The sequence below is a fragment of the Excalfactoria chinensis genome, chromosome 3 (assembly GCF_039878825.1).
Source record: "Excalfactoria chinensis isolate bCotChi1 chromosome 3, bCotChi1.hap2, whole genome shotgun sequence".
In the NCBI taxonomy this organism is placed as follows: Eukaryota; Metazoa; Chordata; class Aves; order Galliformes; family Phasianidae; genus Excalfactoria; species Excalfactoria chinensis.
Genome location: NC_092827.1, coordinates 18,444,978 through 18,459,822, shown reverse-complemented (window position 1 = coordinate 18,459,822; position 14,845 = coordinate 18,444,978). Strand labels below are relative to the sequence as shown.

At 39.3% G+C, this 14,845-nt stretch overlaps 1 protein-coding gene across 12 annotated transcripts in view; it reads right to left on the bottom strand.

Moving 5' to 3' along the window:
- The window catches only part of DLGAP2 (DLG associated protein 2), a 448,809-nt gene that overhangs the window by 399,453 nt on the left and 34,511 nt on the right, over positions 1–14,845 (bottom strand). For 4 of the 12 annotated variants that reach the window (XM_072333744.1, XM_072333752.1, XM_072333758.1 and 1 more), the window contains exon 2: positions 13,333–13,442. The exons of the other annotated variants lie outside the window; for them this stretch is intronic. In XM_072333744.1, coding sequence (XP_072189845.1) covers positions 13,333–13,347 — 15 coding nt within the window. In that variant the 5' untranslated portion in view covers positions 13,348–13,442. The remainder of the gene's footprint in view (positions 1–13,332; positions 13,443–14,845) is intronic. 12 annotated transcript variants of the gene reach the window in all.

The following is a 14,845-nucleotide window of genomic DNA, read 5'->3' as shown; positions in this document are numbered from 1 at the left end:
CAGAGGAGAAGCTCCCACCAGCGATCTGAACCTAACCAAACCTCCTCTATTGCAGGAAATGCTCTGCTCCTATGATTAATAAGCTCATTGTACCTTTACCTGACTAATTTCTTTCTTCTAGAAAACACAGACTTCAAATGAAAATAAAAGCAATTGGCACAGCTTGAACATGAATTCTTGTACCTCAGCCTCCACAACACCTGGTATCCACCATGACCTCCTCTTTGGTTTATTCCCCATATCTCATGGGACTGCATGCTGTGGGGCCTCTTAAATTACAGTCATCACACAGTAACACTAGTGCACATTTTACTGTTAAAATTAAATGACCATGACCTAAAAGGAAACATAGAAGCAGACAACCAGCACTTCCACAGTGCAAAAGCTTTAGGCCAGAGTGTGTCAGGGAAGCTCATCTAGCCATGATAAGTTTGGGGGTGAGGTGGGAGACTATGATTGAGAGCCCACCAGGCAAACAGGCCACAGACAGGTACAAAGAGCTGACAAAGAGACTGGGAGTAGTAAAAAAACAACCAACCACATCTGCATAGTTGCTGTAGAAATACTGGATGGAATTCATAACTGCTTGGTTAGAATTAATATTCTACTCAGCTGACAGAAAGTAGTGTGGCTAATTCTTGGTTTGTCACCCTGGATACTCTCCACAGGCAACAGAAAGAAGCAGACACCTTAAGAGAGTGATCCAGATGGGTTTCTATAGCAGAGAGATGAGCCGTCTTGAAAAGTCTGTTCCCTCCATTGACTGCTGACTACACAGAATCTGCAGCAGCATACTCTGCTGCTCAAAATAAAGTGAAATGATTTCCTTAAAAGTAGATTAGCTATATATATATATTTTTAAATCACTCCACACATCATGCTGAATTTTTACAGCTCCTGAATTTTGAAAACAAATTGCTTCTCCCCACTAGTTTAAATAGCGCAGTCACTTGCCAGTCAGTTTCATTTTGCCTCTTTTATATTATATGATGAAAGGTATGCAAGGTTTTTTATTATAATATTTGTAATTATAAATATATTTGTGGATATATATGTTTAGCCTACATATATATGCAAATAGTTGTGCTTTTTTTAATTCCATTGCAAGTCTTCACTATCAAGAATGTTTTTGTCAAAAAAGCTTACATGAATATTTACATTTGAAAGAGTGTTGCCAGAGATTTACAGCATGCTTTTAAATGCACTGCATCTCGAATTCATATAATTGTATGGACTCTTCCGTAGCCTTTGACACAGCAATTAAGTTGCAGTGAGTTCAATGGGCTTTGGATTAGACTTGGACTTTTTCTATTAACACAGGTAGGCAGGCTCACTTCTGTTTTCTAATTTAACCTGTATTGAGAGCTACCGCAGCTATACTGTCACTCTGAGAAAAGTCATACACTTCACCGGCGAGGCAAGTTACATTTCTTGGACAGTCATGGTTAGAAACTAACAGGTATATTTGGAAGGAAGACTGTTGTAGAGTTGTTGTAGCCTCTACTAAGAGGCTGGAGTACTCAGTGTAGCTGCTCATTTCAGCTACTTCATCTGCTTCATCCTGCATGCTCAGGCTGATACGCACATTGCAAGCTCCACATAAAGTTCTGGGCAAATCCCCAAGTCCCTAACCACAGCTCCATTAATTTCCAGTCACAGGTTCTTGTGCCTTTCAATGCAAGGCAGAAAAGCATGTTCCTGTCAGACACCTTTGTGCTGTTTGAGGACTCATTCAGTCACTGGATGACCCTCCATTCCCTTCAAACTGAATGGCTGGAGCTCCTGGCCCTGCCCTCATAAAGCACTTTGAGTCCTGCTGGGGCATCTCTTGAGGACCTCCAGGCCTGATATAAAATGCCATCCACAGACTACAGTGCTCTGATGGCAGCCCGACCAGTTTAGGACAAAATTTTGTTTCAGCTTGTTCTTGATCAGCTTACTTTATATGTTTAACTAAGCATTAGTTCTGAAGATAGACCATCCATTTGAGCTCGTGTCCAGAAGCTGTCCATGCTGACCACACCACCCCTTGGAGGTACTGCCTTCCAAGATAGAATTTCCCTTCCCCTGGTAACAAAAGCCTTCACTCCTCAATTCCTTTAAATTAGTTTATGAATAAAAACTATTTAGAGAAGAATCCACATTATTTCCTAGCATTCCTAATATCTATGTGCCTTCCTCAAACATTAACAACTATGTTTTCGCACAGACCATTGCCAAAAGTGCAGAATAGCTTTCAGTCATTAACCAATCTCTGTATGTTCTGTCCAGGAAAGGTCACAGTTAAAACTATAAACGAGAAAGTAGTTTATTCCTCTTACATACCTCCAGGTTTTAATCAAAATACCCTGTAATACTGAGCCAAATATTATGGAGAAGTGGAATTGTTTCTGTATCCACGCTGATGTTTCCATCAGCCAATCTAAAATCCAGTCAAAGAAAGAGAAGAGATTTATTGGACAAGGCCCCTGTCCATCAAACCCTATTGACTGGAATTATTTGTATTTTTTAACCTAACCTTTCTGCTGACTGCTCCAAGCTAACCATTCCAGTATTTTACTGGATTCTGAAGTCATTCAAAGGGTGCATCTATAGGTCCCATTTTATACTCTTTTTTAAAGATTTGAACTGCATTAGCACTGTTCTAATTCCCTGAAATTTTCTTAGCTCTCTAGGATTCACACTGTTGGTTCAAAAGTTGCCTTAGCTTCTTCCTCCATAACTCTCAGGAGCAAATTAGCAAGAACTGCCAACCTGGAAAAGCTTGGAAGCTTTCCATCATCCAAGGCAGGCTCACAGCTCTCACAGAGAACTGTCTGCATTCTGCTGAGACAACAAGAGAGCTTGGCCTCTTCTGAAATCGTAACCAAAGGGAAAGAGGCAGAACTGAGGACAGAAACAGGGAACACCCTAAAGAGTCATGGTCTCATTGCTTAGGTTCTTATGCACCTATCATCAACAGGATGAGTGCACATACAGCCATCACTGCCTTGGAGAGCACCCATTCACTTCACAGTGCCACCAGCAGCCTGTCTGCCTTTCCTGGGCTTTTCTATGCCTAGAGCTTAAAGGCCATGACTCTTTGGTGGCACTACACAGCCTTCTGCCTTAAACCATCTGCACTGCCTCTATCTAGAGTTGACCCAAGTTGAGTCTTGCTTTTTTCCACTATGAACATGTATGACCCAATGATCTTTATGCTCCCTATATAAAATCAAAAAGTGCTCTTATTAGCGAATTGGTTACTGAAATTCACTGGCATTTTCAATCACCTTTATTCTTCCTCCACAGTTTGTAAATTATACTTGCAATAACCAGTTTTCTCAGGTATAGCAATGTATATACCATAACAGTTTAAGTTGTTGCATCCATTTGTTACCATTTTGGCATTTTATTCTAAATAAAATTGTCATTAGTGTAGTTACAAATCAAGGAGATCGAGAACTTGCCACTATTTCATTCATAACTCTCCAAGCAGTTCCAGCAAATTGTGCACAATTTCCAACTGATTTCTCAAGGTGAAGTCCTACACAACTTATACTTCTCTACTAAACAAGCATAAGTTCAGTGGAAGGAAATGAGCAAATCTAACCGAGGTTCCGGAAGAAAAAAATACAGAGAAATAATTCAGATTTTATCATAAGGACAGGAAGGAAATCAAAGGACAATGATTTATCTTTTGTCTTTTAAATGCAGTATTTTGTCTGTCAGACTCATTCATCTCGTATGAAGAAGAGTAATAGTATACATTTCCAAGATAAAATCAATTATGCATTATCTTAGAGTGGTACAATGTGATTCTCACAGAGGCCTTAATACGACTTACATGTAGCGTAATTCTTATTCCAGATCTCTGAACAAAGCTAAATTTCACTGACAATTCATTGTACAAATTCCAATTTACAGTCAGACAGTTTTTTTCCAATATGCTCTTAAAGCATGAGATTGCAAAGGCCATTTCTGCTTGAACCAGGATACGGATTTTGAAATATAACAAAAATTAAGTAGCAAATTAAGAGACTCATTGGATTCAATTCATTACCTCAGAGAACTTTTGCTTAAAATACCCTCCCATATTTTATGTCAGTTCTTTAAATGAGTGAAAAAAGCTTTTGTTCCTCAAAAACGCCTGAACTGTGGCCAATTTAGCTGCACTTTAATTAGTTTCTTAATTTATTTCCATTATGAAATGAAATAGGGAAATAATTCTTTATTCTGTATCCCATTAGAATGACAGTGTGTAAGTTAGACTATTTTGTTATCAAGTTTTAAGCAACTTATTTTTGTAAAAGCTAAAAATAACATTACAGTTTAAATAATATTTGCCAAGTTTTGGAACAGCTCACAAAGATATGGCAGAATTTGCTGGAAAATTTACACCGTTTATAATGATTAGCTCATTTTCATAGGAAAATATGATCCTTACTCAGTTTGTTTCCATTTCCAAGAACACTCTTTAAGAAACACAGCTTTTTTTCTATCATGAAGCATTTTGGACAGTCGTATTCGAGCCTTTCCTTGAATATCCTAGTTGTGATCATGCTGTATTTCAAATGCGTTCTCACCAGTAGGACAACGGGCAGACTAAGAAACATACGCACTGAGGCTGAGCAGAACTATTCTGTCCAAGTCACTCTTTCGCCATCTCTTACACAATTTGTGGATGGAAGGAATGGGAAGAAGGCTGCAAGATGCTGGGAAAGTGAGACTCAGTGAACCAAGGCAAAAGAAATTTTCAAAGTGCAAAGTTCCTAATCTGGATACAATTTTAATAGGGGCTATCACAACAAAACCAGAATCCCCCAGTCTCATCAAAGAACACTGTGAGCATGGAGAAGAAATTTCAAATCTCAGTCAGCAATGAGAGGTGCATCAAAACATCTTTATTTTTTGGACTTGAGAAGAATAAATATGCAGAATGGAAGAGCTGCAAATGAATTGTTCCTCTAATGAGCAGAGCCAATTGGGTACAAAGAAGCAAGCATTCACAGAGTTAGCAAAGGCTTTCCTTTGCCTACACAAGTACCCTCAACTACAAGCTACGCATCTGTTTTTTTCTTTTGTCCATTAAGATTTCATTACTATCACAAAAGAAGAAATTCCAAATGACTTCCTCCAAGAGAAAGAACTAAAAAAGTCAGACCTATTGCCTGTTGACAGAGGGATGGAGCCTGATGGAACTGAGCATCGCACCATCTAGCTAGCAACACTGTAGTAGTTTTACTGCTAGAGAAGGGGCCTGCTCTCTGGCAGGTTGTTTTTGTGCAGTGTGCTAACAAGAAGGCAGTTTCTCAGAATGAATCCCACAGGCAAATGAATGAGTGTTTTACAAATTCTAGGATTTAGGCAGGAGACCTCAGCTGCCGCAAAATAATTCCCCATTTCCACCACATCTCCTTGATATACAAAGCAATTTGGGCTCTGATGGAAAGGAAATGTGTTTGAAGAGCACAGCTGGAGTGCAGTTGAGTGGGGACGGCTGCTCACAATATGAACATGGGAAGGAAGATGGCTGCGCAGAAATCAAGCACAGCAGCCTACAAATGATGCAGCAGTTGTTCTCTGTTCTCCTGAGAGCCTTCCTCAAGCAGCAGGACTGATAGTCCATTCAGCAAATGACTGAAAGGAGACCAGACTTTCTGATTCCCATTAGACTGGCTCAGTGGGATTTTGGGGGGATTCTTTTCCTTTGTTTGTTGCTTGTGTTGTTTTCGTTTGTTTTTTACAATATCCCTAACAGTTTTTTTGTTTAACAAGTAGTTGAGATTTGTACACTTTTAACTTAATTTCATCAAGACTGTCTTGAAATAACCTGGTCTCATTATGTTTGTGTGTTTGTCCACAGAAGAACTAGCTAGCATTTCTAGCATGGCATAATGCAGCACTCTATAAGATAAGAAAAGGTAGCACTTTTTACAGATGGCAATTGAACAGTACTTTACAAATCTTCCAGCATATATACTGCACATATCTCAGGAAAAAAAAAAAAAAAAAAGAAAAAAAAAAAAAAGACTATGAAATTTATTTACGCATACTCTAGGCTAAATCTGCTGATCCACAATGGTAAATCCCACTCGGAACTAATTTCCTTATTTGAAGCTTAAGAAAATATCATGCAATCCACATCACATATTACATTCGTTGACTAGATAATACTTGGAAGGAAGACAGCTCATAGAGAAATAGATGAGAACTAGGAGTAAAAAATTCTGTGACAGATGCCTTTGCATGCTCCATGTATATTTACACACATACATGCATACTTACACAGTCTAGCAGATGTAGCTGGCTGAGCTAAGTTATCTCGCAAACAGCTCTTGGCCACCTATCTGAAGTGTAACTGGGCAAAACTAACCTCTAGCTTTGCAAATATATAATCAAATTCTGTCAGCTAAACAACCAAAGAACACAATATTTATTAGCTTACATTATTTACATGAACGATGCAGCATGACTGTATGCAACAAACTCAGCAAGTCACTTTTCTAATAAATTTGCATAACATTTACCAAAAACATAAGGAAAAAAAGCCACACTTCACTCACATGTTTAAAGATGAACTTCCAATTTCAGAAAACTATTGCTTTTCGTGAAGTTTTTGTCTTCAATATTTGCTTAGGACCTTATTTTTCATATCCATTTAGAATATAATGCTTATAGCATAGCAGTTTATAAAAAACGTTTGTAGCATGCCAGTACTAGTCATGGAACTAGTTAGTTGTGAGAGAAAATGTAAGATACTAACAAGAAATTTTATCAAAATCTAGGAGTACGACTCAGACTGCAAAGCTGGGTCACTGTGTATTTGTTATGAAATATGTTTTGTAAAACATCAGACAGAATTAACAGAGAGTCGGCAAAACTCCCACATAGCTGGACTCGTTAATTTCAATCTAGTTTAACTGCATTAAAAGAATGTGCACTGGTTACAGACTATGCTGAGCTTTATTTCAGAAAATGTTGCAGGAGTCAAACCTCGCATCTTTCAAAGGTAACTCACAGTGTGTACAGCTCTCAGAAAGCACTTTATGAATTCCACAGTGAATGCAAAAACAATAGCAGTGATAGAGGATTTGGGACTAGAAGAACTGAGACTGGCTATAGTCAACCATTAATGATAGATGTGTTTGCTTGCATTGTGATGGCAAGTTCCAGTTCAGCCACCAGAAACAGAAAGCAAACTATCTGAAACAAGGAAGTAACAGAAATGCAAAACAAAGTGCTGTTTGTGTTTGCTTTTAGGTGACAACAATACATACATTTTATTCTTTCAGAGCAGCATGGCTAAGACTGATGCAGAGTGATCATTTACAAGCTATCAACCCTCCTCTGCACTTACAGCTGAATGGCAAATTCAGGTGAATAAATAGCAAGGAAAACAGGAAAACCCTAAAATAGCCTCAGGAATATTTGTGAAAGCCAAATACCACCGTGTATTAAGATCTAAGAAGGAAATTAGGGCCTGATTCTCTGCATCTGAGCTCCACTGGTTGTGGGGAAGAGATGGTGCTTAAAGAGCAGGTTTGGCTTCTGTGAACCATCATAAAGTTTGCAGATGACACAGAACTGAGAAATGGGGCCATGCTGTCACCCAGATCGACCTCGGCAGACGACAGAAATGGACTAATGGGATTCTCATGGAGTTCAACCAGAAGAGCAGAGTTCAGCACCTGAGGAGGAACAGCTCCAGGACGTGCTGAGAGCAGCCAGCTGGAAAGCTGCTCTGTAGAAAAGGACTGGGGGGTCTTGGTGAACACAACATTCAGCAAGAGCCAGCAATTCACCCTTGCTGCTATGGAGACTGTAACAGTGTTGTTAGCTGTGTTAAGCAAAGTATTGCCAGCAGGCTGAGGAAGGTGATACTTCCTCTCCACTCGGCACCAGTGAAGACACTGCTGGAATGCTGAGTCTGGTACATCTTTCTTATGAGGAAAGACTGAGAGAAGTAGTACTGTTCATCATGGAAAAGAAGAGGATCAGGATGGAACTCATCAATGTCCACAAATACCTGAAGGGAGTCTGCAAAGAGGACAGAGCCATGCTCTTTTCAGTAGTGCCCAATGTCAGGACAAGAGGTATAGATACAAGCTGAGGAACACAGGAGGTTCCCTCTGAAGGTCCTGGGCATCCTGCTCTGAGTGTCCCTCCTTGAGCAGGATTTGGACTAGATGGATGCAGTGGTCCCTTCCAAATTCACTTTCTAAGATTCTGTGACTTAGTGACTGATGGAGTGACCAGATGGTTCAACTATGCTAACGTCTGCACTAACAGAAAATGCAATCAAGGCTTCTGTTTGACTGTTCAATATGTTGCAGAACAATTGATCTGTTCTTCTATACTGAAATTTTTATGAATAAAAAAAAAAATAAAATAGAAAAAATCTGATCCAAATCAACAAAACTAACTAATCCTATGGAAAACATTTCAGAGCTTTGACATCTCCTGACAACCCAACAGATATTTGGGAGATGAAAATCTATGGTTTCTGTGTTTCTCCTTATTTCATTACTCAGACACAAAACTCAATAGCTTTTCTTCTGTACGTGTCACAAGACAGCACTTGCTTCATTTTAAGGCTAAATTGTCCTTCTTTACTTGCTATCGGTTCACCAGCAAAACAGTCGTATCACTTCACAGAGAACAAGGTGTCAGCTAAACTGACCTGCCAAATCTCATCAGAACCACTCAAAGCTGGGCATACGGCTCTCCTTTTGCCATGAGGGTGTCTGTGTTGCCTGGACACAAAGTAACACTGGCTTACCAGCCCAATGCAGATCTGCAGTGCACCAAGAGTCAGCAATGCTGCATTGCTACAGGAGGTCACTGACAGTGTGTTTGTCACTGCATGACATGTCTACTCAGAAGACTGGAGTCACCTTTCCTACTGTCTAATGAGGCCACAGCCAAAAGAGAATGAAAATTCAGGGACACTTTCCTCACCTCCAGCAACCGCAGGCTCAGCCAGAGGAAGCACTACAGAACCATTTGAGTAGTACCTCACAAGCACTGAAAGCTGTAAGGTGGCCCAATACCCAGATAGCAGAGCTGACTTCCAGATCCCTCTGCAGAAGCCACAGTGCTAGCTCTGCAAGACATCATGGACACCCTCAACTATTTCAAAAGACATCAAGACACAGGTGCTGACACCTGAATTGACCCCATTGTGTTTAACAGCCCTTCAAATATGACCTTTCCCTGAATTAGTCTGATTTGAAAGATCTGAAATTGTTGACACCCAAAAGATCCCAACACAAGCAGTTTCAAGAACATGCTACATGCATACCCTTCTGCTTTCATATGTTGTGAACCTACCACCTGCAAGTTGTAGCTGATGTCCACTTTTCCCAAGTGGGAAGGAAGAGAGGCTCTCCTTGTTCACTTTCTTCCTACCACTTGCAACTTTCAGACCTTTTTCAGGTGCCTCTTTCCTAGCCTGAAGGATTCCAGTCTGTTTGACTACATAATTGGTGGTTACTCCAGAGCTTTTTCCATATCTTTCTTTCCCCTTTTACTCTCTTGTGTGTTCTTCTATAAAATCAGATAACCAGCTATCTTGGGTAAAAGTGAATTGACTGCTTGCTGTTTATCAGTGCTGTATGAGCTGTAGCCTTGTTTCTTTACTATTTATTTTCATTTTTAAAAGGAACTGGTGACTAACGGGCTCAGTTCTCTCTGTAATTTGGATTTGTGGTTCATTTGTGGGACCAGATTTGAACGCAACAGAAGTAAATAAACAAATCTGTCACTGAAATTTGCAATATGCACACCTGAGGGGAAAAGTGCTTTCTACCAACCCTGGGGGATAAGTAACACCCACATCCCTCATCCTAGAAATCAGTTACTTCTGCAGAAAGTTAAAACATTATAGTTCAACAGCCTAACCTAAAGGAGGCATGTCTTAATGCTCCACTTTCAATGGCAATAGTGTCATCAGCTCTTATAGAAAAGTTTCTATAGACATTTACTTCCTTAGTCCAAAAAGGTATAATTCAGCTTTGGATTGTAACTATAAAATGAACCATAAAGCTACTCTGAAGAAAAAGCTCTTCAGCTGCACTGTAAGGTAAACTGGGCCAGGTCAGCCACAGGCACAGTCATCAGCCAATCTTCATGATGTTTTACCCTTTGAGAAACCCCCCCTGGGTTTTCCTACAGTGGCTTTATCTCAGGTTGGCTTGTATCAATTAGTTACCCTGAAGCAAAAATACATTTTAAAGCAAAAGCTACATGCTGTAGTCAAAGAGTAAGAGCAGAGGTGAAGAAAGCAACTAAGCCCCTTTTCGATGTTTGTTAAGCTGTTTGGCCTGGCTGGCAGTTGGACACAAGGCAATTACTGATGTGCAAACAGCACTTTGCACACAGTCTTAATTCATAGATTTAAATAGAGAGTCCATTAAATCTTTTATCTGCATACACTTTCACTGAAAAATAAAATAAAAATTACAAAATAAATTCATTTGCTCGCAAGATTAAGGTTCAGTACTATACTCGCCAAAAGCAAATATAATACATTTTTCCTGTCCCTAATTGTAGCTGGTGCTTTTCTTTTTAAAGAACACAGTGTTATACCATTGTCCTGTTTTTCATCACTATTTTTTGATAACTCTGAGGATGGAATTATTCCTGCAGAAATTTATACCTCTCTTCCTCCATGTCCTTCCACCACAAGAAAACATAAAATAGAATTCAGATGGGAGTAATGGTTCCTTTTTCCTTTGGAAAAGCCTAGCAAAGAGAATATTTATGGGGAGATTCCCTAAAGTTTGTTCTGTTATTATATACAGTCAAGTGCAGTGACTCAGATTCAGACTCAGTGGCTTTGGTACAAAATGGCTTACAAACAAGGGTAGATCTGTGAGTTATTTACACTCGGCTTAAACAAACAGAGAACACAGGTCTGATCCCCAGTCTTTTCAAGAAGGCACAGGTTTCCTACTGCTGTGGTTAGCAATGGGTGCTGGGCATTATGGCTCTGTCAGGATAAGCACCTACAAATACAGTAGATGCTGGATATTTTGTCAAATAAGTTGCTAGAGCTGTACTTACCAAACATTTGGTGTTGAACAGTATTACACTGAAAAACAAAACTAAGCAAAATGCAGTTCCAAAGCACTGCAGCTGTACAATGAAAGCATGATTTTAGAGATCATCATATATTGTAGCTTGTCTATTCCCAAGAACCCATTACATTTGGTAGTTAAGTAGAAGAGCATCTTAAAAAAACAACAACAACAAAAAACACAAAAAATTGAAGATATTAAGATTTTCATTTAGGTCAGCAAGAATGGCTATAAGGGAAATAAGAGAAAAGAAGGCACTGGAATAAAGAAGATTGCTTTCAAAATTATAACTACCTTATAGTCAAACAAGTGTTTTGAAATTGCTAGATTTGGAAAAGGTCATGGTCTTTATGATTCAATATATCTCTGGTTACTTTATATACGGTGGCATATAACTACCTACTTATAGGGACACGTGTTTACATTTCAAGGAGCCTCTTCATAGTACGAACAGTTTACTTGCAAAACTGATTGAGAGCTGTTAAAACTAATACCCTTCAGTATGTTCAAGTTACTAAATGCATACTATAAAGTGAAATCAGAAAAGATGGGTTTGAATCTATTTCCTTTTGCATACTCAGGTTTTTTTATACGGAATTCCTGCATTGCCAGTTTAATTCCCCCAGAAACACTTCTGGTGCTGAAATATGTTCTTAATGTATAGGAGGTAAAGAGCTTAAACTGCATTTTGTGCTGTATCTTTCACCTCTTCACTTTTGCTATTCATTTCTCAGTGTTGTATTTTCACAATGTTTAATTAGAAAATGAAGTCAAAGCCTAGAAAACAGACGGCTTAAACAGGCTTTGTAAATGTCGCATAACAACTGTTCTGTGATTGGAGTTTGGGGATGAAGCCTTCATCCGTATTTTTAGATATGCTTTTGATAGTACATGGAGACTGCGGAAATATTAGCCAACAAAACATGACCACGCCAAGAAAATGGAACCTATGCAGCTGTATAAAATCTACTGTGTGTATGCTGTGCAATACGTGATGTTATTTATAGTTCATATAGTTTACAATCCACTCCATCAGATATCATAACCCCAAATTCAATTTCAGGTCCTGCTCTCCTACTTACAGCACTGCTGCTTAATTAAGTATTAACAAATAAAATAAAATAAAATAAAAAAATAGCCTACACTTAGTCTGAGCATTTTCAGAATTACAGGAACATATTGATTCATTCAATTTAATAGAGCTAAACCAAATCCCAGAAGCACATGAACATTTAAAATGGACTTAAGGCTTAAAGCTCCTTGTTATTTCTTTAGCTGTAAGCAGAAGGAAAAAAAAAAACAAAACAACCACATAATCTTGCACTAGAAAACTATTAGTATTTCATACAAGTATTCAGTCAACTTTAAAGAAAATGTAGTACAGATAAGTAACACACACATCATCAACTCATACTTCTTTTTTATTTTCAGGCAAAAAATATCCAGCTTGGAAAAGGTCAAGTACCACGAATTCGACCTTTCTCTCGTGCATTCTCTGTCAAAGTCTTACTCTTGCAAGCTGAGAAGGAAGGATGCAGCCTTCTGTACGGCGTCATCTTTCCCAGCGAGCATTCATTCACACTTTAAGGAAAGCAACACTAGAGGGCATTGCTGTAATACTCTTTGCCTGAAAGCTGACAACTTCAATGCATTTCTTTCCATGAATGTTAATTGCCTCCACTTTTAACAGAATTGTTCTGTTTGTTAGCTTGTTGCCATACTGAAGTGTTAGCCATAAAAACTTCATTGCAGTGAAGCAGCCAAGGAGCTTTCTGGAAAACACTGTAATGCGCAGGGCTGGCTGCTGGCAGTCAAGGCACACTATCAGCCACACACAAGGCCTGTTTAGGCCACAGTCTGCCTCTTCTGCAAAGCTGGACCCGTGCTGGAAGTAATCCAAGGGTGGCATTGGCTCAGAGGCACATCGTGGGGTAGGGGTGTAAGTTGCCACCACGGGTGCCCAGTGGTCACCAGGGCTTACAGCCCCATCAGAAGCCCTGCCACGCTCCTTGGATAGCCACAATATATTTAATTTGGGATGTTTTAATGGAGTGCTTGGTGTGCTCCTCCATGGCAGAGAAAGGAGGTTTTGGGGGAGGTCTGTGAATGCCACAAGGGGAGTGACAAGCACTGCTCTGGAGCAATGACTTCTAGGTCTCACTACCCTAGAGGCAGTTCTGCATCCCACCATCATGCCACAGCGCAAAGCTCACACTGTATTCCAGGGCCTCTGTCTTTGTCAGAAATAAAGGCTTTTGCCCTTAAGCAGTACCTGAATTGTCCCCATAATGTCTAAGCCTCGTGCCCGCTGCAGACAGTCCCATGTAGTAGCAGTAGGTGAGCTCGTGGTAGCTACTCTCGCGCTTCAGAAGATGAGAAATCCTAAGATAAGGAATGAATAGGAATGGGGAAAATGCAATAAAAATGCAGAACACCCCACCCCATAAAAAAGAAAGAAAAGGGAAGGATTTTAAAAAAGAAGGAAAAAGGAAGGGTTTAAAGTCATGTGGCATGCATGTACAGCAAAAACAAAAACACGATCCCTTTTAACTTAGTTAAGAACAGAAATGCAGAATGAAAGAAGCACAGAAATACCTAACAGTCATACAGTGATGAAAGCTTTCTGATACATTCTCTTTGGTTATCCTATTTTGTGAAGGTTTGTAATGATCTTTTGCTCTTAACATGGAAGGTACAGGAATAAAGAAAAAAAAAACTGAAATTATCATCTAGTTATTCATTCAGCAACTACAATGGACATTACCTGCTAGAAACCCATGCAAAAGATTAGACCTAAAGAAAGAAATGAGCTTATTTAGGACAATCAGCACTACAGTACAGGTGATAAAAACACAATGAATGGAAAATGCAGCTATTACTTTACTTAACACTCCTATACACAAGCCAGGAAATGTGGTACCACAATGGAAAAAGGGAACATCGTGCCATTAACAAAAATTAGTTAAGATAATGATTCTAACTAATAACCAGTACCTCCTGGATCACATTGACAAAATCAGTGGCAAAGAGAGATAAGTTTTGCATTGATATATAAATGAATAAATAAATGGGTAGAAAAGCAAGCAAATAAATGAGGGTGTGTTTTTGGGAAGGTTCTTTTGACTAGAAATTTGCAAATGGAAACACATGAAAGAACTGCAATACATTGACTGTGAGCCCAATGTACCTGAAATTCAACAGACCTATTACGTGTGCCCCATACTGCTGACTTTTACATGAGGTGGGATCACGCCTGGACAATAATGCTGTTGTTAAATCAATATGTGTCAAAGCTCTAGCGGTACCTAAGGAACACTCTGAACACCACAGCAACTTAACTGACAAGCAGAAGCTTATTAATGTGCCATAATTCAGGCTCATTGCATTATATGCTCACACCCTGTCCTTGGTTTACTAACTGATGAAACAACAGAAGCTGAATTTCATGGGAAGATTTGATTATCCCCAGCAGAAGCTTGACAGAGCTGGCCTGAGGGGGTTCCCTGGAAACTGATGGCAGGTGCAATGAATAGAATATTGACATATTGGCAGCTATTTGTCCAAGTTTCTGTTTAAAGGAGCTAAAAAGTAAGGAGACAGGAAGAAAATGCTAACAGCTTGGACCCAAAAGGACCCAATCAAATCCCTACAAAGCACAGAAAGTTAGCTGAGAAATAAGCTACCATTATTTGCAAAGCATTCAAGGAATGAAAGTTTTGTCTTTCCTCCTTAATAATGAGTAATGCAGTGCCTCTACTGACTGTCCAGACATCTAGAATCAACAG